The 21,763-nt window shown below is 37.7% G+C and overlaps 1 protein-coding gene across 3 annotated transcripts in view; it reads right to left on the bottom strand.

Moving 5' to 3' along the window:
* ABCC9 (ATP binding cassette subfamily C member 9) overlaps positions 1-21,763 on the bottom strand; it is a 142,306-nt gene that overhangs the window by 86,226 nt on the left and 34,317 nt on the right. For all 3 annotated transcript variants that reach the window (XM_003405689.3, XM_003405688.4, XM_064284494.1), the window contains 5 exons: positions 20,988-21,150; positions 16,698-16,738; positions 15,488-15,630; positions 6,382-6,490; positions 1,247-1,354 (listed from right to left, as the gene is read on the bottom strand). In XM_003405689.3, the coding sequence (XP_003405737.1) occupies positions 1,247-1,354; positions 6,382-6,490; positions 15,488-15,630; positions 16,698-16,738; positions 20,988-21,150 (564 nt within the window). The remainder of the gene's footprint in view (positions 1-1,246; positions 1,355-6,381; positions 6,491-15,487; positions 15,631-16,697; positions 16,739-20,987; positions 21,151-21,763) is intronic.

Here is a 21,763-nt window from a genome sequence, read left to right as displayed (position 1 = left end):
TTACAATAGCAAAAAGATGGAAACAACCTAGGTGCCCATCAACAGATGAACGGATAAATAAATTATGGTATATTCACACAATGGAATACTAAGCAATGATAAAGAACAATGATGAACCTGTGAAACATTTCATAACAAGGGGGAATCTGGAAGGCATTACGCTAAGTGATATTAGTCAGTCGCAAAAGGACAAATATTGTATGAGACCACTACTGTAAGAACTCAAGAAAAGGTTTAAACACAGAAGAAAACATTCTTTGATGGTTACAAGGGTGGAAAGGGAGGGAGAGGGGTATTTACTAACTAGATAAAAAAGTAGGCAAGAATTATTTTAGGTGAAGGTAAGGACAACACACAATACAGGGAAGTCAGCACAACTGGACTAAACCAAAAGTTAAGAAGTTGCCTGAATACAACCAAACACTTCGAGGGACAGAGTAGAAGGGGTGGGGGTCTGGGGACCATGGTTTCAGGAGACATCTAGGCCAATTGGCATTACAAAGTTTATTAAGAAAATGTTCTGCATCTCACTTTGGTGAGTGATATCTGGGGTCTTAAAAGCTAGCAAGCAGCCATGTAAGATGCATCAATTGGCCCCAACCCACCTGGAGCAAGGAAGAATGAAGAACACCAAAGACACAAGGAAAATATGAGCCCTAGAGACAGAAAGGGCACACATAAACCAGAGACTCCATCAGCTTGAAACTGGAAGAACTAGATGGTGCCCGGCTATCACCAATGACTATCCTGACAGGAAACACAACAGAGAATCCTTGATGGATCAGGAATAAAGTGGGACGCAGAACTCAAATTCTAGTAAAAAGACCAGACTTAATAGCCAGACTGAGACTGGAGGGACCCCAGAGGACATTGCCTCCAGGCGCTCTGTTAGCCCAAAACTAAAATCATTCCTGAAGCCAACTCTTCAGACAAAACTTAGACTGGACTATAAGACATAAAATGATACTGGTGAGAAGTGTGCTTCTTAGCTTAAGTAGACACATGAGGCTAAGTGGACAGTTCCTGTCTGGAGATGAGATGAGAATGCAGAGGGGGACAGGAGCTGGTTGAATGGACACAGGAAATACAGGGTGGAGACGAAAAGTGTACCGTCACATTATAGGGAGAGCAAATAGGGTCACATAACAATGTCTGTGTAAGTTTTTGTATGAGAAACTGACTTGAATCGTAAACTTTCACTTAAAGCACAATTAAAAAAAAAAAAGAATTCATGAAATAAAATAACCTTTATTGCAATATCCTCTGTCTCTAAAGGACGTAGACGTCGTGTTGATTGTTCATAGCTGTCCAGGTGATATCTTCCAGGCTGCTTCCTGTTTATAGTTTTTGGCTGCTGCATTCCAAGTGGAAAAGAACACAAGTTGAAGATTGTGTGAAAAAACAGAGGTTTTACTGAACACTAACTTACATTGCTACTTCTCTACTTGAATTCCACATTGCTACTTCTCTACTTGAATTCCAAGAAAAGAAATAAAGTGCAAGTAATATTTTATTTATTTCAATGGCTTCTCCAAAAAATCAAATAATAATGAAAAATGCTAAGCTATAATTTAACCCAATTTACAAGCTTCTTAATAAAAATGAAAATATGAATTGTGACATTCACAGACAATGAAAGTTAACGACTAAGCTCCAAAATAGGTTTTGGATATTGTCTCCAGGGATAAGGCTGAATATAATCAGATATTTAAAATAACTGTGTATCCTGTAGAAAGGCAATCGGATGAATGCAAGTCAAAATAGAATCCACCTGTGAGACTGTTGGGCTTGTAAATATTCCAATAGTACATTACTGATAACCTCTGAATCATGAGGATTTTGAATCTGATTAAGTCCTATAAACAAGACAGAGATACACATTGGGGTGTGAGAAAAAGTATACAGATCTAGGAATTTTTTGGCCAAAGATGTATATTGTTTTGTAAGGAGATCCATAATCTAGTCTACCTCAAATGTAATAAGTTGTTCCTAGTCAAAGGACTAAACCATCCATTCTAGAGAGGATCCCAGCTGAGGTTTGATGGTCTTCACCTATTTAAAGTGAGCTTAAGTTAGGTCATAACTAGAAATATGTCCATTTACTCATTTTGATTTCAATTGCGGATAGATAAAGTGGCTAAAGAAAAACTAGAAAATTCTCCTCTGTAAACCTCTAATTTGAAATTTTTATAAGCTCAAAATTTGTCCCAGGAACCTAGTGAGCAAGCATTTCAACCTATGTAATTATGTCTTAGTTAAAGACCTCAAAGAGATTATAAAGGCTAAATTGCAAAGGATTCCAGAATTGTGAAACTTTTTTTTCTTTTTCTTGGAATTTCAGGTTCAACCTTTTTGAAAAATCCATTGAATTCTACATTTAGAATTAGAAACGTGCTCAAATAATCAGTAATTTAGAGCCAAACAAGATACTGCTCTTCCAATTTAATTATTTGGTATATATACAGGACATCAAATTATCAATAGTACATTGCTAGGCTACACGCCTCGACATAAAGAAAACAAAAATCCTCCCAACTGGATCAGTAAGCAACATCTTGACAATACTGAAGTTGTCGAGGATTTCATTTTACTTGGATCCACAATCAATGCCCATGGAAGCAGCAGTCAGTAAATCAAAAGACACATTGCATTGGGCAAATCTTCTGCAAAAGATGTCTTTAAAGTGTTAAAAAGCAAAGATGTTGCTCTGAAGACTAAGGTGTGCCTGGCCCATGCCATGGTGTTTTCAATCACCTCATATGCATGCAAAAGCTGGACAATTAATAGGGATGAAGAATTGATGCCTTTGAGTTGTGGTATTGGGAAGAATATTAAATATACCATGGACTGCCAAAAGAACAAACAAATCTGTCTTGGAAGAAGTACAGCCAGAATGCTCCTTAGAAGCAAGGATAGTGAAAGTACATCTGACACACTTTGGACATGTTATCAGGAGGGATCAGTCCCTAGAGAAGGACATCGTGCTTAGTAAAGCTGAGAGTAGGCGAAAAAAAAAGGAAGACCCTCAACGAGATGGACTGACACAGTGGCTGCAACAATGGACTCAAGCATAACGATTTGAGGATGGCACAGGACTGGGCAGTGTTTCCTTCCATTGTGCATAGGGTTGCTATGAGTCAGAACTGACTCGACGGCACCTAACAACAACAGGCTACATGCAAATAAACACACAGGTTAAAAGCCACTGAGAAGACTGAAAGTAAAGTACTAGCAATGTTTCTGTCACATAAAAAACATTTAATGTATTTTAAGTATAAAAAAATTCATAAAATTTTATTTTTGTTCCCCCGCTCCCCTCTGCCCCCAATTCTTACAGTTGATCCTGGAAGTTCCCTGAATGAGAAATTGTAGAGAACCACTATCCTTTAAGCTAAGTATGTTTCCACACAAAACAGGTCTAGACCTACACATAAAATTCACTCTCTTCTAGAGTCCTTAACTCTATAGTAGTATTGCCCCAGAGGTCCAAAAGGAATGACTTCATACTGTTCACAAAACTAAGGAGAGGGTGGGGGAAGGAGATGTGTTGACAGAGATTTGAGTCGGAGCTCCACAGATGTAATTTGAAGAGACTCTGGCTCTAGAAAGTCACTAATTCTCCGTGGAGATTCCACAGCCAAAACCACTTAACTCTAAGCTTTTACAGAATACATAGCATCTTAAGCGCTCTGAAGAAGGGGTTTCCATTAGTGTTATTTTAAAGCACACAGCTTTTTTCATTCCATTTTAAAGAGTTTGTCATTTTGTGGTTTGGCCCATCAGCACTGATGAATGACCCAGAAAGACATCAGAAGTCCAGTCTGGTTTCAATAACCCTGGAGATATTGGGTGCTTTTGAAGGGGATTCTTTATTTCTTCCAAAAACCTTTCTCGGTTCAATTTTTCTTCTCTCTCTCGTCTAATACAAAACTCCAGAAACTTCCCTAACTTCATGAACATGACCTCCTATATCCCTCATCTCACTCTGCTCATCCTCACATCTCTGAAAGATGATCTAATAAGCTCTTTGGTAGTCTCAGATCATCCAAAGTGTGACGAGGCTCGTTCTAATAAAAAATGTGACTTTCCTGCTGCCTGAAAGTGTAAGCGCTGTTTAATATATTTTTAATATACCCACACACTAGCAAACAACCATTCGGAGAGATTCTTACTCCAGGATATAAACACGGGCAGTAGTTTCTTCTCAGACAAAATCATACCTGCTCAATAAAACAAGTTAGCAAAAAGTAAAAAATAACTTCATAAAGGCAGAAAAGAACAGTAAGTCTAACACTATAGCCAAATGTTCAACATCACTATTCTTAGCAATTTTAAAAATGACATGAATAGAAATTTAATATAGACTGACTTCTTGGTAAAGATTTTCTGAGTTCCAATCTATTTCAGTCAAGAGACTGCATGTGCCTTTTAATTTGGTGACATAAAGGGTAAATATATTCATATTTTCCCTAACGCTAACATGAATAACTAACACTAACTTACAACATGACTCATTTTAGGATGACACCTTTCTACTTTACTGTTACGAAATATACATATTAATTTTAAAGACCTAAATTTTTTCAGACACACCTTTCAAGAAAGAAGTATAATCCAGTCCCATGCATTAAAATATGATCTTAAGGCTCGTACTCCTAGATTTAAATCTCCATTCCTGACCTCATTCTTCTTAGATGTTAAATAAGTATATCAAAATTACCATGTGCAAGATATACCCCTTGATTCCACCTCAACATCAACCTGCTAATTTCTCAGCTTCCCTATTTCAGTTAATGGTCCCAACATCTACCCAGCAGCCAAGCCCATAACCTAGGATTATCCTTGAGTGCTGTTTCTTCCTCATCTAATCTATCAGCAAGTCTTTATCAGCTCAACCTCAAAAACATGCACTGAATTTGATTACTTCTCACCATGTCCACTACAACTGCAATAAAAACTACTCCTAGTTGACATCATTTCTTCCTATATTATTACAATGACCTCTTTACTCATGTTTCTACTCTTGCCTTCTATAGACTTTTCTCCATCCAGCGGCAAAGTGATTTTTTCAAGATAGAAACACAATTACATAGTTCCTATTTAAAAGCCCTCCAATGGTTCCCACTGCATATGAATAATATCTAAACTCTTACCATGGTCTACAAGACTTTTGATCATAGTTCTTACTTCGTCCCATCCCCCTTTCCTTCACCAGGCTCTAACCATAGCGCCCATTCTCCTTTGAACACTCTAATTCTCACCTCAAGGTCTTTGTACTTGCTAGTTCTACTGCCTGGAATGTTCTTTTCCCAGATCCTTGCAGTGCAGGTACCTACTGTTCATTTGGGTCTCAGCTCAAATGTCGTTTCCTCAGGGAGGCCTTCCAGGAAATGACCACCCTGCTTCGAGTATCCTAGTCTCTCTGGAATACACTGTTTTATCTTCTTCACTAATTGAAATGACCTCTTTTATTTACTTATCATCTGACTCCTGCCTCTAGAAAGCAAGCTCTGTGAGAGGCAGGATTATCTACCTTGCTCATAGCTATTATACCCCTAAGCCTTGTCATAAAGTACAAGTCAACAAGCCTGGAAGCACAGGCAAACACACAGTAAATGGTTTATTGTATTAAGTACATGACGAAATAATACTGACTGTGTTTTCAGACTTTATGTAGCTACTAAGTAAATATTTGTGACATGAACGAATGAGCTAGTCCAGAAGTTGGAAGACTCAGATTTTAGTTCGGGCTCTGTCACTTATAAATGTTACCTCAAGCAAGCCAAACAACCTGCAAACTCAATATATTCATCTGGAAAATAAAAATATTAAGTAATACAACAAAATGTAATGTATTAAGTTGATCAAGGGGCAGAATACACGAGAAAGTACTTTTTAAACTTAAAAGTATAATATAGCTGAAAGACAAGAATATGTATAGGAGTAGTAAGCTGGTTTTGTATTATTTTCGTACAAAGCTTGGATTAAAGAACCTCTCAGTTTCCTAAAAACAAGCCTTACACATCTGGTTATTGATTTTAGACTTGTGAGGTTTATTGTAGAAGCAGGTGGCAAGTTTTCTTCATGAGTTAAAAAAAAACGCACCGATATTAAACCATGCATTCTTCTGGATTGTCCCTATTCACAACTTCCAAAACCAAAAATCAAGCCCATTGCCATCAAGTTGATTCTGACTCATAGCGACCCCATAGAACAGAGTAGAACTGCTTCATAGGTTTATAGAAAGAGGCTGCCCCATTTGTCTCTCTTGGAGCAGTTGGTGGGTTTGAACTGTCAACTTTTCAGGTAGCAACCAAGTGCTTAACCACTGTGTTCCAGGGCTTCTTATTCACAGCGTATATAACAAGAAAAAGCACTTACGACTGCCGTGTGTTTCTTACAGGACTCAAAAGGAAGAGAACCTTCACCGGTTCGCCAGCTGTCATCACCAATCTCATCACTCAAGAGAAACTCGTTCAGCTTTTGAACACTGCACAAGGCATAATAACAAAAGCAGGATAAGGGTTAAAAATAAAACCAACAAACTGAAAACAACAAAGCAATATAATTCAAATGTTCTACCTAAAAAAACTGAGCCCCCCCCACTCCTCCCCCACTCTCACTCATCATGTGAGCCTGGGAGAGCCATTTCTCAAAACCAACTGTGAATTTAGGTAGGGTGACCAAGCATCTAAATTGCCAAGAGGGGTTCCTAGGACATGGAAATTTTAACGCTAAAAGCAGGAAAATCCCAGGAAAACTGGGATGAGTTGCTCGTCCTAAATTCTGCTGAACTTCCTCTGCAATTTTTCTGCAATTGTATTCCTTTTAGAAGACAGTGGAATTGTAGAGGAACTTGGAACACGGTGGCTGGAAATAATGATACCAATGAGGGAAGTGTTCTTACTACTCCAATTTTACAAGTGAGGGGAAGTAAGGTACAGGGAAGTTAAGTAACCTGCCTAAAACCACTTAGCATATGAATCACAGATCGGGGATTAAAACCCAGCTGTTTGACCGCAGAGTCCATTATTCTATCCTGCTTAAATACTATATATTACACAGATTTCCTGAACTTGGCAAGGAGAAAGTCCTCCAGAGTTTTGCTGCTCAGAGTGTCATGCAGGGACCAGCAACATCAATATCACCTGGAAGCTTATTAGAAACAGAGAATCTCAGGCCCCACCCCTGACCTACTGAATCAAAATATGCATTTTTAACAAGATTCATCAGTGTTTCATAAGCATATTACACCTGAGAAACCCTGCTCTAGAAAAGAGATTGCAAAGATCTCCTTATAACACCAGTTGCTGTCAAGTCGATTCCAACCCATGACACCATTTGTCAGAATAAAAACTGTGCTCCAAAGAGTCTTCAATGGCTGATTTTTCAGAAGTAGATCACCAGGACATTCTTCCAAGGCGCCTCTGTGTACACTGGAACCTCGGTTAGCATCAAAATATGTAAACTGCATCTGCCACCCAGGGACTCCCTGGTCTTCTTAAAAAAAAAAAAAAACCCCAAAACCAAACCTGTTGCCTTCACGTTGATTCCGACTCATAATGACCCTACAGGACAGAGGAGAACTGCCCCATAGGGTTTCCAAGGAGCGAGTGGTAGATTCAAGCTGCCAGCCTTTTGGTTAGCTGCTGTAGCGCTTAACCATTGTCCTGCCAGGGCTCCAGGGTGTCCTAAGACTGGGCAAAAGACCCCATGACCCACCCACCTCTCCAATTGTAATTTTCTTAAAACAGTATCATAGGGTCAGGAGCAAAAGCAAAAAATAAAATAAAAAACATGATTGGAGATCATCTTCCTATTAAGAAAATAATGCACTAAAGGAAAATTCTGTGAACTTGCTAAGGAAAAGAAATGCTCCTGTTGACATGCTAAGATGCGCGTGGACAAAGCCGCTTGTACATGCAGCACCAGCTACAGGGGAAATGATGCCTTTGATAGGGAATTAGAAAATATATATTAGAAATAAGAGTTGATGTGTTTTGTTTTTTCCTTTTAATTTCATTTGAGCCTATAATCATCTTAAGTGTCTCCAGATAGGTCTGCAAAGTTTGCTAGTTTGTTTTTATGACAGACTAATGAAATGAAGAAAAGTAAATTCAGTTAAGTCTGTTGCCCATGATCTTTAAGCTCTTTAGCCTTGCATACCATAGAAACTGCTATGTTCAGTAGGATTTTCAATGGTTGATTTTTAAGAAGTAGACTGCCAGGGCTTTCTTCTGAGATGTCTCTGGGTGATATCAAACATCCAATCTTTTTGTCAGCAGCCAAGCACTTTAGCCATTTGTATCACCCAGGGACTCCTCTCCAAGCATATTCAGCTACTTTTAGTTCCCTCTTACCTACTTATTCATTCCTGCCTCTTGCATATGTCACTCTCCCTTTTGGAATATGTTTTCCCTCCTTCTTCAACTGGCTAAATCCTACTTATTTTTCAAGATTATACCCTATAGGGTCGCTATGAGTCGGAATCGGCTCGATGGCAGTGTTTTTTTTTTTTTTATTGAGAACCTCCTTTAAGTCATCACTGACCAGGTTGTCTCCCTTGTCCCCCAATAAGCTTCAATGATCTTCATTTATAGGTTCATGGCATTGCATGTATAGCTCTACAACAGCATAACACAACATATTGTAATCAGTTTCCCTTTCTGGTCTCTCCAACTACACTGTGAGCTCCCTTGTGGATTTTACCCTGCCTTAAAAAAAAAAAATTTTTTTTTTTTGTTGTTTTATATCTTTGCAATCCCTAGAAAACAAACAAAAAACACTTGTTGCTGTAGAGTCAATTCCAACTCATGTTGTTGTTGTTAGATGTCATCAAGTCAATTCCGACTCTTAGTGACCCTATGCACAACAGAACGAAACAATGCTTGCTCCTGCGCCATCCTTACAATCATGGTTATGGTTGAGCTCATTGTTGCAGCCACTGGTCAGTCAACCTTGTTGAGGGTCTTCCTCTTTTCCGCTGACCCTGTACTTTGCCAAGCATGATGTCCTTCTCCAGGGACTGATCCCTCCTGACAACATGTCCAAAGTATGTAAGACGCAGTTTCACCATCTTTGCCTCTAAGGAGCATTCTGGTTGTACTTCTTCCAAGACAGAGTTGTTCCTTCTTTTGGCAGTCCATGGTATATTCAATATTCTTCGCCAACACCACAATTCAAAGGCATCAATTCTTCTTTAGTCTTCTTTATTCATGATCCAGATTTCACATGCATATGATGTGACTGAGAATACGATGGCTTGGGTCAGGCACACCTTAGTCTTCAAGGTGACATCTTTGCTTTTTAGCACTTTAAAGAGGTCCTTTGCAGCAGATTTACCCAATGCAATGCGTCGTTTGATTTCTTCCATGGCTGTTGATTGTGGACCCAAGTAAAATAAAAACCTTGACAACTTCAATCTTTTGTCCATTTATGATGATGTTGCTTATCGGTCCAGTTGTAAGGATTTTTGTTTTCTTTATGTTGAGGTGCAATCCATACTGAAGGCTGTGGTCTCTGATCTTCATTAGTAAGTGCTTCAAGTCCTCTTCACTTTCAGCAAGCAAGGTTGTGTTATCTGCATAATGCAGGTTGTTAATGAGTCTTTCTCCAATCCTGATGCCCCGTTCTTCTTCATATAGTCCAGCGTCTTGGATTATTTGTTCAGCCTACAGATTGAATAGTTATGGTGAAATATACAACCCTGACGCACACCTCTCCTGACTTTAAACCAATCAGTATCCCCTTGTTCTATCCCCAAAACTGCCTCCTGATCTATGTAAAGGTTCCTAATGAGTACAATTAAGTGTTCTGGAATTCTCATTCTCGCAATGTTATCCATAAGTTGGTATGATCCACACAGTCAAATGCCTTTGCATAGTCAATAAAACACAGGTAAACATTCTTCTGGTATTCTGCTTTCAGCCAAGATCCATCTGACATCAGCAATGATATCCCTGGTCCCACATGCTCTTCTGAAACTGGCCTGAGTTTCTGGCAGTTCCCTGTCCATATACTGTTGCAGCCATTCTTGAATGATATTCAGCAAAATTTTGGTTGCGTGTGATATTACTGATATTGTTCCATAATTTCCACATTCAGTTGGATCCCCTTTCTTGGGAACAGGCATAAATATGGATCTCTTCCAGTCAGTTGGCCAGGAAGCTGTCTTCCATATTTCTTGGCATAGATGAGTGAGCACCTCCAGCAATGCACCTGTTTGTTGAAACATCTCAATCGATATTCCACCAATTCCCGGAGCTTTGTTTTTCATCAATGCCTTCAGAGCAGCTTGGACTTCTTCCTTCAGTACCATCAGTTCCTGATCATATGCTACCTTTTGAAATGGTTGAACATCGACTAATTCTTTTTGGTATAATGACTCTGTGTATTCCTTCAACCTTCTTTGGATGCTTCCTGCATTGTTTAATATTTTCCCCATAGACTCCTTCACTATTGCAACTCAAGGATTGAATTTTTTCTTCAGTTCTTTCAGCTTGAGAAACACCCAGCATGTTCTTCCCTTTTGGCTTTCTATCTCCAGCTCTTTGCACATGTCATTATAATACTTTACTTTGTCTTCTTGAGCCGCCCTTTGAAATCTTCAGTTCTTTTACTTCATCATTTCTTTCTTTTGCTTTAGCTGCTCGACATTTGTGAGCAAGTTTCAGAGTCTTCTCTGACATCCATCTTGGTCTTTTCTTTCTTTCCGGTCTTTTCAATGACCTCTTGCTTTCTTCATGTATTATGTCCTTGATGTCATTCCACAACTTGTCTGGTCTTCGGTCACTAGTGTTCAATGCTTCAAATCTATTCTTGAGATGGTCTCTAAATTTAGGTGGGATATACTCAAGGTCATATTTTGGCTCTCTTGGACTTACTCTGATTTTCTTCAACTTGCTCTGACTTTCTTGAACTTGCATGTGAGCAACTGATGGTCTGTTCCACGGTCAGCCCCTGGCCTTGTTCTGACTGATGATATTGAGCTTTTCCATCATCTCTTTCCACAGATGTAGTCAATTTGATTCCTGTGTGTTCCATCTGGTGAGGTCCATGCACCATTTATTCAGCTCACTAATGCCTGGGGTATCGATGTTTTTTGAAGATTTCCGTTTTTCTTAGATTCATACTTCTTACATTCCAGGTTCCGATTATTAATGGATGTTTGCAGCTGTTTCTTTTCATTTTGAGTCGTGCCACATCAGCAAATGAAAGTTCTGAAAGCTTCACTCCATCCATGTGTCAGTCTGTCGTACTGTGGTGGCTTGTGTGTTGCTGTGATGCTGGAACCTATGCCACCAGTTTCAGATACCAGCAGGGTCACCCATAGAGTACAGGTTTCAGCTGAGCTTCCAGACTAAGACGGACTAGGAATAAGGACCCAGTAGTCTACTTCTGAAAAGCATTAGCCAGTGAAAACCTTATGAATAGCAGCAGAACATTTTCAAACTCATGGCAACCCCATATGTTACAGGGTAGAACTGCTCCATAGGAATTTCTTGGCTGCAATCTTTGTGAAAGCAGATTGCCAGGCCTTTCTTCTACCACGTCAGTGGGTAGGTTCAAACCACCAACCTTTATGTTAGCACCCAAGAGCAAACCACTTGCACTAACTCAGAAACCTCTTGCAATACCTAATCCCTAGTAACGTACCTGAAGTGTTAATAAATGAATGTTGGCCCACAGAAGATATCTCTCTGAGGCATGGAATGGAGATTAGTAAAATGACAATGAATTAGTAAAAGGATTTTTTTTTAATTCCTAAAATATTTGGGTAATGGGCTGGGAACTTTTCATGTATATTTCATTTAATTCTTTCTACCAGCATAAGCAGGAGATTATTATTGTGCTCATCTGACAAGTGAGGAAGCTGTGTTATACAGACAGTGAGTAGTGTTCCTGAGACTGAACAATGAATCCCATGGCAGTGTCAGGATTTCACACCAAGCAATTTGCTATCCTGCCTCCAGTTCAATATTTTACTCATTTCTCATTTGTTTAGATAATTCACAATTTTTTAAGACTTTAGTTACTTTTTTTTTCCTCTTCTCAAATTTCATTTTGGGTGTTTAGACACAGCTTGAGAACCTTGGAGAAGTACTATATTGATTGGGAATAACTGATTTTGTTGTTGGCAGTTACATGTTTTTCTTGTCAAAAATATGAAACTTCATAAACCCAAAAACAGGGGCCAGGCCAAAACGTCATTATGCTCTATGGTAAATATCAGTGACAATCTATGTGACTAAAGGTAAAGGCAGTAGACTGGCCAAGCATGGTACCTGAGAGAAAGGATGCAAAGTAGTTTTCCAACAAAGCAAGGGATTTGGTTTTTTGCTTTTTATTCCCTTGGCAAATCACATCTTTGGACATAGATACTGCACACATAGATACTGGTACATCAAGTACCTGAAAGTTAAACTCAAATTACTTATAAAGGATTAAAAAAAAAAAAAAAAAAAGGATAGGACATATCAACTGGAGATTATCCTTACATTCTCCTCCCGAAAAGCAAAACACATAAGTTATTTCCTTACAAATAAATGAGTGGAAAGTGAGGCAAGCATCCTGAAAAATCACTCTTACTTCAAATATTTTATTACTTCAGATAATAGTGACTCTTCTTCATTTCTTCTTCCTTCTTTGCAAATGCAGACCGGACTACTTTATCCTAAAATATTCTGGAAACTCAGACTATGAGGGGCATGGGACATGAGGAAATAATCTGAATCATAACTCTCTCTTTTCTTCCATTTCATTGTGTGTAGATGTGGTCCCGTCCACTGAGCACCATGAATAGAACTTTTGCTAACAAGTTAAACATTTTTAAAAGAAAGCACAGAATTTTCCTATAGCAGAGAATTTCATATGGCACAGAATTTTCCTACGGTAGGGAAGTTTAAAAGTCTGTTACAAGCACCAGTATAACGCATGTTTGGGAGTTTGCCCCACCCCATTCTAACCCACCAAATTTCTGAATGTGTTGAAGGATATGGCAAAGAACTTCAGACCTCCACAGCCCTGACGAGGAGGTTCCAAAATCAGCCAACCAAACACTCCGATTATAAGCAGGCTGCTCAACCAGCTGTGGGCCAACTGGCATGGAAGACAGATCACAGGTTTCCAGGCACAGAAGAAAATGTGGAGTCCTGTCGACACTGGGAAAGTGTTCACTCAGGTTCCCAGAACCAGCAGGCAGTGGGAAAGAGGACTGACCTCTGCTTTGATCAGCGATCTCTTGTAGAACCCGAAAATCAACCACTTAAACTCATTTTAGAGGAGTAAGTTTTTATAAGTAGATTCTATTTGGTCTAAACTTGGGAACTCTGGAGCCGAGCCCTGAAAGCAGACTGGTCTGTACCAAGCTGGCAAATGGCCTTTTCCCTGGGATGTACAGAGGGGAGAATGTAATGCAGAAATATATGGGGAATATTATCCACCCGCAGCTGTACTAGGATTTGCTACAGCAGAATTGTACGCTATGGATTCAGGGAGCAACCCTAGATATTTATATTCGTTTGTTTTTCAAGTCAATTCCTAAAGCCCTTTTGATGTTTGGTCACCTCCTGATTTTAGTGGAGTTCTTTACAAGTTATCAACTGCTCTCCATCTCCATTTGTAGCACAAAGTCAAGCTCCAATTAAAAGTGCAGCCATGTAAGGGACAGCTGTTAAATGGAGAAAATGAAAATAAGGACCAAAATAGCAGACTCTGGCCATGTATCAATTTTCTTATTTGAAGTAGCTTCCCTTCCAGAGCACTCCCTAATTTGGAAGTGGTGCTACAAAAATCAGTGAGTGATCTGTACAAGTATCTCAGAAGGCAGAACAATGAGAAAAGAAAGTGAGTGTAGATGAGGCGAGAGGGCCTGAGCTTTCAACTCTAACAGCTCCAAAATTGGTTTTTAAAGACTTATCTTAAAGAATAGGATTGAAACCATCATATGTTACTATTATATCTTATCAGAACTTGGTTTATAATAAGATTATTTATATGCATTCTAATGTTATTTGATATTAAGCCAATACACCAGTTCCTGGACGGTGAAAACAGTTAATGTGCTCTGCTGCTAACCAAAAGGTTGGAGGTTCGAGTCCACTCACAAGCTTCTGAGAAGAAAGGCCTGGAAATGTACTTTCAAAAAATCAGCCACTGAAAACCCTGTGGAGCACAGTTCTACTCTAACATGCATGGGGCTACCATGAGTTAGAATCTACTCGACAGCAACTGTTTTTTTAAGCCAGTATAAACTATCGCCTAGAACTGGAGATTCAGGCATTTTGAATATTAAATACTAGTTTTCTTAGTAATAAACAGGTATCAGGAAAATGACATCATTTTAAAAGACCTTATCAGAGATATTTTGCATTGCTGCCAATGGCAACACCATGTATTTAAGGTTTCAATTTTCCAGTTTTCTTTCAGTATAACAACATCTTGGTATTCCTTGCAAAGGGAAGATATAAGTATGATATCAACTGTTTATTAAAAGGTTTTATAAGATCTTATAGCAAAAAGCAAACTACTATTTTAAGACTTCCTTGTTTATAAGAGTATAACACAGTACAGACTCTCTGGCATATACAGTGTAGTATGATGTAGTTTAGTATGGTATGTATTTATATAATACAAGTAAAAATGGTGGGAAAACAGTCATTATCATATCATTTCACTTGTTCCAAGTTGTGCTTTATGAGACATTATAAGCCTATGAAGACAAATTTGGTTGGAAATACTATAGAAGCATATTTTAAACGAGCAAAATCCTGGGTGGTTTTGCAAGTCTTTCCATTTTCAGAGCCTATAAACTCAGAATTTTTTACTTTTGCCAGGTTACACTAAAATTAAAGCAGTAACTATGTACTGACGTGCACACTCTCGTCACTGTGGGTACAAGTATAAATGCTTCAGTGGAAAACACTGTGTCCACATTCATAAAAAATCTTAAAAATGTGTACAACTTTTCACCTACAATGGAAAGCAACATAGCCATATTTATAAAGCACCTTAAAGACGTACGCACTACTAGAACCTGTAGTCCAATTCTAGAAAGCTATCCTAAGAAAATAATAAGGGAAAAGGTCAAACGTAAACAAAGATGTTTCCTGCATTGTTTTATTTATGTTAGTGAGAATGTAGAAACATTGTAAATATCCAACAAAAAGGGAATCATTAAATAAACTAGAGTACTTCTAATAGAATATCACAAAACCTTTAAAAGTATATTCTAAAATTTTGGTGAGAGGAAAATGATAAAAATGATAAGTGAAATAGGGAGCTATATAAACTCAACATTTTTATTTTAAAATGATTATTTTTATATGAGATAAATGAAAGACTGCAAGGTAGCATACCAAGAATCGAACAACGGTTGTCTCCGTGCAGTGATTTTAATGTTCTCTTTTATACTTTTTCACATTTACTACTGCGACCACATGTTATTTCTACAATCAAGCAAAGAGTTCAGACATTTCTAAGTGTGTACCTTATGATGGCTTTCACTGCGAATCTGACCACTGTGGAGAGCAGGAACAGAGGTGTGACCAGGATATGAAAGAGGGACAGCGAAGCAAAGGCCTCTGCAGGTTTTAGATTGTTCCCACTGGCATATGCATGGGTCACAAACGTCTGTGGAGAGAAAGAATCTCTTCAGAGAAGGCTGAAGAAATTTTCACAAATGCTTACATTCATCTTTACAAGCCTAGTACATTCTGCTATGCCAATATGTCCGCTGAAACTAAGAAAACAATTACTTCATCCAAATTACTCTCTAAGTAAAACAGTACTTGCTATTGGTAGAGTGCTTAATGTTTTTACAGATCCTCCTAGCAGTAAATTCATGGGAAGGGCAGGACAGACTATTTGCAGATGAGGAAACTGACTTCTGTAATACCACTGAGTAGGAGTAATAACGGAGAGAATTCAGAGTTCTTAACAACCAGCTAGGTTCCTTCCAAGCAATACTAAATTTTCTAAGAGAAAAACAGAAAGCTCCATTTTTTTAGGGTCTCTATAATGGATATTTAGAAATCCTGGTGGCATAGTGTTAAGAGCTACGGCTGTTAACCAAACATCGGGAGTTTGAATCCACCAGGCACTCCTTGAAAACCCTATGGGGCAGTTCTACTCTGTCCTTTAGGGTTGCTCTAAGTCAGAATTGACTTGACGGTAGTGGATTTGGGTGTTTTTGGTTTTATAATGGATATTAAAAAAAAAAAAAAACTGTCAACACTGGTGTCTAATGCAGACTTAATTACATTTCTAAAAATACTACTAGCTTCTGGGTTTGTCATTTTTATTTGAAATATAATGCAATCATTTAATTGTTTCTGGTTGTTGATCTAACACTAACCATGTTGATAGAAGAGCACTCCTCACCCACAACTAATTCTGCTTCCCAAGGGGGCATTTGGCAATGTCTGGAGATATTTTAGATTGTCATGACTAGGGAGTGCTACTGGCATCTAGTAGGTAGAAGCCAAGGATGCTGCTAAATGTCCAAAGGCACAGGACAGCCTCCTACAACAAATAATTATCTGATCCAAAAGGCCTGTAGTGCCACAGTTGAGAAACTCTGAATTTGAGCAAGTGCCAGAGACAAAGTAATATATATGATCATCCACACATTCTTGTTCATAAATCATTTATAAACACTGACTTGGTTCCATTTATAAAAGCAAGAAAAAGCGTCTTACAGCAAGAACAGCTGCTATGGGAATTGCTGCATTCATGAAGACTGTGGAAAGAAATCAAATATATTAGTTTCACTGAACTGTGAAAACATTTTTAGTAATTTTAATTAATCATCTATTATTACATCAGTTTTTCTTGAAGACAGGAAGGACGAAGTGATTTAAATAATATTTTGTCTAGAGTCCATAAACATTTCCCAGTTGATGTTTTCTTGACAACAGTTGTATGGGCTAACACATACTACTCTTAACTGGAAAACATCTTCTTTATTGAAAAAATGTTTCTTATAAAGTATTACAAAGAAAAGAATTCCTATAAAATAATCCTGTAATGAAGCAAATTATTAAAAAGTATTAGAACTCAACAACTGAGGAGGTTTCATGTTTACAGTCTATATCCTGTTTGGTCCACTCAACTAATTGAAATATATGAATATTGGATTATCCTGCTTGGTCCACTCAACTAATTGAAATATATGAATATTGGGTTACTGCCCAGATTAAAAAAAAAAAAAGAAATTGACATCATTTTAAGTTCTTGTTCCAAAAGTGGTATTAATTTTCACTTACAGAACTTTTACTTTAAGAAAAAAAAAATAACTCCATATCCTGGACCCTCTGCTGGGTTAGGTATTTCTCCAGGGACATATTTCACTAGCCTTTGATGACAATGGTATGCAGAGCTGAAACAAGGAAAACTCATATTTTAGGCTAAATACTAGCATTTGGAAATCACAGGTAAAAGAAAAAGCCAAATTGATGGTTTGCGGTTATATTTTTAACACACCATAAAATTTTAGGAACTGAGGGCTCAAAAGATTGAGTAAACTGTTGGTAACAGAGCACAGCAATGGTAGAGCAAGTACTAGACCCTAGTTTTCCTGAAGGAGGTTTTCTACTGAGGAGCAGCAGACACCGTACACCATTTGCTCTCATGAGCGCTGCTCACTACTATACATAGGAGAGAATCAAACTGAGCTTTTGCAGGTCCAGACATGACTTACTTATCAAATACAAATTCTTGTATGGTACTAGGAATCCAAACACCAAGATGAGCTTCATAAAAGCACAGGCAAGGAGCCACGTTTCTGCCTTGGTCTTCTTTATCTATTGTCACTCTCATTTCTAAGTATATTTGTTTCTTTTCTCCTCATTGTTTTCTATTCTGCATCCTCAAATAAATAATTTCCTCTTGGTGAGGAAGAATAAAACAATGACTGCTATTTAAAAACCATTTATATAGCAATCTGTGCACCAGACAGAAGTAGCAGGCATTCATTACCCGATTATAAAGATGAGGATGAGAAGCTCAAGGTCACACAGTGGGGATTTAAATCCAGGCAGTGGCTCCTCAGTCTGTGCTTACCTTCACTTGGCTCTGCTACTACTCAACAACTCACAACTACTGAGGTCCGATGTCAGTACTTCACATGCATTCTTATATTTGATGATTACGACAACCATGCACAGTAATGAGGAAGGAGCTTAGAAAAGGTCAGTAACACCCAAGATTCCAAACTAGCAGGTGACAGACTTTGGATTAAAACCCAGATCTCTCTGGTGCAAAAGCTCCATGCCCTTTTCACTTCTCCATATAAAATTCTATCAAAATGAAGAGAGAAAATAAAAGTGTCTGTGCCTTTTACCAATGTATTAAACCTATAACTGCATGTGACCACTTGGCACTAGAGACTAGGAAATTATTTACTAGAATTCCCTTCCCTCGAGATATTATCTCAAGTGGCAAGAAGACAGATTCATTAAAATTAGAGATGGATTTTCAGTTCTACTACTATTTGTTCTGTTTAACTTTCCTTTTCAATATTTGCAGCTACTATTAATTGACCACTTTTAGATTGCCAGTGCTTTTCTAAAGACATTAGATACATCATTTTATTTAATCCCACAAGGTACTATTAATACCCCCCCATCTTACTGATGAGGAAACTGAGACTCTACCAACTCACTGACCAAGGCTGCAGAGCTGACAAGTTGTTGAGCCAGGATTTTAACTCAGGTCTGCTTGCCTTCTGAGACCTAACAGCAACCGCTATACTATACAGAGTTGATTTTATTCTTCGAGAAATAAACATTGATATTCCTTTTCAACACAAGTATGCATACTCACTGTGCATATCAGTAGTATGTAAAGGATATCCAAACCTTGGCTATTCAATTTCATTTTACATTTACCCACTCTCTATCTGAGTAGGGTTTGCCTTCTGTTTTCTCATGCTGCTGTATAAATACCATCCACAAAATAATAGTTACTAAACAGTGTCATATTCACTGCCTCATTCTACTGTGATAAAGGCATTATTTTATTATACCAATTTTTAGATGGCAACCTGAGGTGCAGATATTATTGAGCACTATACCATGTGCCAGGTGCTTTATATGAGATAATGGGTACGAAACAATTGACACATTGCCTGTAATATTGTACACACTCAATGAACATTTGTGTCATTATCTATTGTTAATCTTTGCTACAATCCTATGTGCCAGATACTATTATTTTCCCATGCTACACAGAAGGAAACTGAGGATTGGAAGGTTTAAGTCATCTGCCCAAGGCCATACTGCTAGAAAGTGGCAGAGCTGGAATTCATAGCCAACTCTATAAACACCTTGCAGAGTTCAAGCTCTTAACCCTCAAAAACACTGAACTTAACCAAATCAAAAAATTTAGAAGTGGTTAGACTGGAATTTTACTCCAGTGACTGAAGAATTCCTTATCAACTCAGCACTCAAAATGCTTATCATGAATATACCATGATTGCACATATATATCTCCAGGACTTCTTGTCACTCTCCTCTGGCATGGCCTCCTCTATCGTCTTTCCTCTTATATCTAACTTTCAAAATCCAATTCAAATCTCACCTCTGGAGACAGACAAACTGGGTTCACATCCAACCTCTGTATTTAGCTGGGATGACTTCGGGGAAGTTCAAGTTACTTAAGCTCTTTATACCTGAATCTTTACATTTCTAAGGTGGAGTTAATAATAAACCTAAATCATTGGGCTGTTGTGTGGAATAAGTGAAATATATATAAAGCTTCTTATGGCAATAATTGACTAAGAGTATACTCAATATATTTTAGTTATTAATATTAGTAGTAGTAGTAGTATTTCTGGTTGCATGTATCTTCTCTACGAAAATTTTAGCCCACTGCAGGGAGAGGTAGATTACAAAGGCTATCAGCTTAGAGTACTACTAGGCCAGAAAATCTCAACTATTCTGTCTTCTAGCATTTTGACACCATGTTAACAGTGGCATACAGCTGAAACACAAAACTCCTTCTCACTTCATTTCTAATGCACCCAAACATTAGGATTGAAATAAATGGACTTTATAAATATAAACTTCATATTTTCTCTGAATGTATTTCACAAGGGAAGTGTTTATAATCTCTAAGATCTAAAGTAGTTTAGAATTCAAGTGGAAACAATATATAAACTTCCAAAACTTTAAGCTGTGAAAAGTCTTGGGAGCAAAAGGGATGAGCAAAACTGACACACAACTCAAATCAAATATTGGTGGGAGTAGTCTGGCAGAGTTCGTGTGAATTATGCTAACATGAACTCATGATTCTTGAGAGTACTAAGTGTCACACTTTGAGAAAAAGAAATAATATTGTTGTAGCAATCACTTTTAAAAAATTAGAGTTGAGGATAAAAAGTGCTTTGTATTAAAAAAAAGTTTTGAAAGTGTATGGGAAAACAGGATTTTATGTGAATACAGTTTGGCTTTCTTCACCCGGAAATATTGATATTTTTCCTCTTCAATTTTCAAAAATGCCACTTTAACTGCAATCTTCAAGAAAACAGAAAATCATAAACTCCCAAAAGGACAGGTAAAAAAACTACAGATAATTTTGAAGCATATCAATAATAATACAGTCAAATCAACATAAATAAACAAATTTATACTGAAAGCCAACTATCCATCCCAGCAGCAACTGACAAAGGCCTTCAGTTACAGGTACAACTATCACTATCATCCTGATCTTATAAAGAAACTATTTCAGAGGTAAAGTGCCTTGGCCAAAGGCACACAACTTGTAAGGAATCAAATTCAGGTCAACTTGACTCTAAACCTTTGCTTACTCTGCTCTTTAAATTTAAACAGTCGTATGTGGTTAGCACTACTGGACAGAACGTGTCTAGAAAATAAATGGGTTTCCTTTATTCACTCAAGTGTCTCATTGATTACAACCTAAACTGAACAGATCACATGTTTTGGGGTTGCTTTTTAACATCATCTGTCCTTAGAGAAACAGGAACTTACTGGAGAGTGAGGTATAAAGTGCAAAGGTTTTGAGACTGGATAGTTCTTTCATTCTTGTTTCTTCCACACTTTTGCAGAAAATGTGCTCCCAGGCATACAACTTTAGAAGTTTGATGCCTTTCAATATTTCATTTGTTTTCTTCAGTCTCTCAGTGGAATAATCCTATAAAACAAAGGAAGAAAAATAATGCAAGCTACATCCAGTCTTTTGGAGGCAATTCTTTGTAACAGGCAGAGATTGAGATCTCCATTTCTTATTGGTTTTGCCGCTAACAATGGCTGTGAGATTCCCAGAAGCCTGTGCTTCAGTCTCTTCAACTTTAAAAACGAAGAGCTGAATGAGATGGCCTCGAAATTTCTTCTCACCTAAAAGCTTTTATGTTTCTGTTGCGTTTGTTTAAATAAAAGCAATTTCTTCAGTTTCACATGATTTCCTTGAATAGTGTCTGCAGATAATATAGACTTAAATTTAGGGAAATGATAAAGAGAATTTCCATGGGTCCTTCTAACACCTAAATCATTTTATTCTTTCCTCAGAATTATCACTCAGATGAAAAGGAACAATGAATTTAAGAACAGTTCGTCTGTCCCTTTTTCTGGAATGTGAGGTTGTTATATGTGCTCATATTGTGTCTTCATAATACAGTTATTGAAACCAAGTCTATTATCTTTAACTTTAGGAGAATTTTACAAACTTCTTTGTAAATTCTTGTTTAAGGCCTAAATTGAATTTACCAAATTTAACAACTTGAATTAACTGTGGTTAGATTTGTAGC

The sequence above is a fragment of the Loxodonta africana genome, chromosome 4 (assembly GCF_030014295.1).
Source record: "Loxodonta africana isolate mLoxAfr1 chromosome 4, mLoxAfr1.hap2, whole genome shotgun sequence".
Taxonomy (NCBI): Eukaryota; Metazoa; Chordata; class Mammalia; order Proboscidea; family Elephantidae; genus Loxodonta; species Loxodonta africana.
The sequence above is the reverse complement of the archived record's forward strand: the minus strand, read 5'-3'. Positions and strand labels throughout refer to the sequence as shown.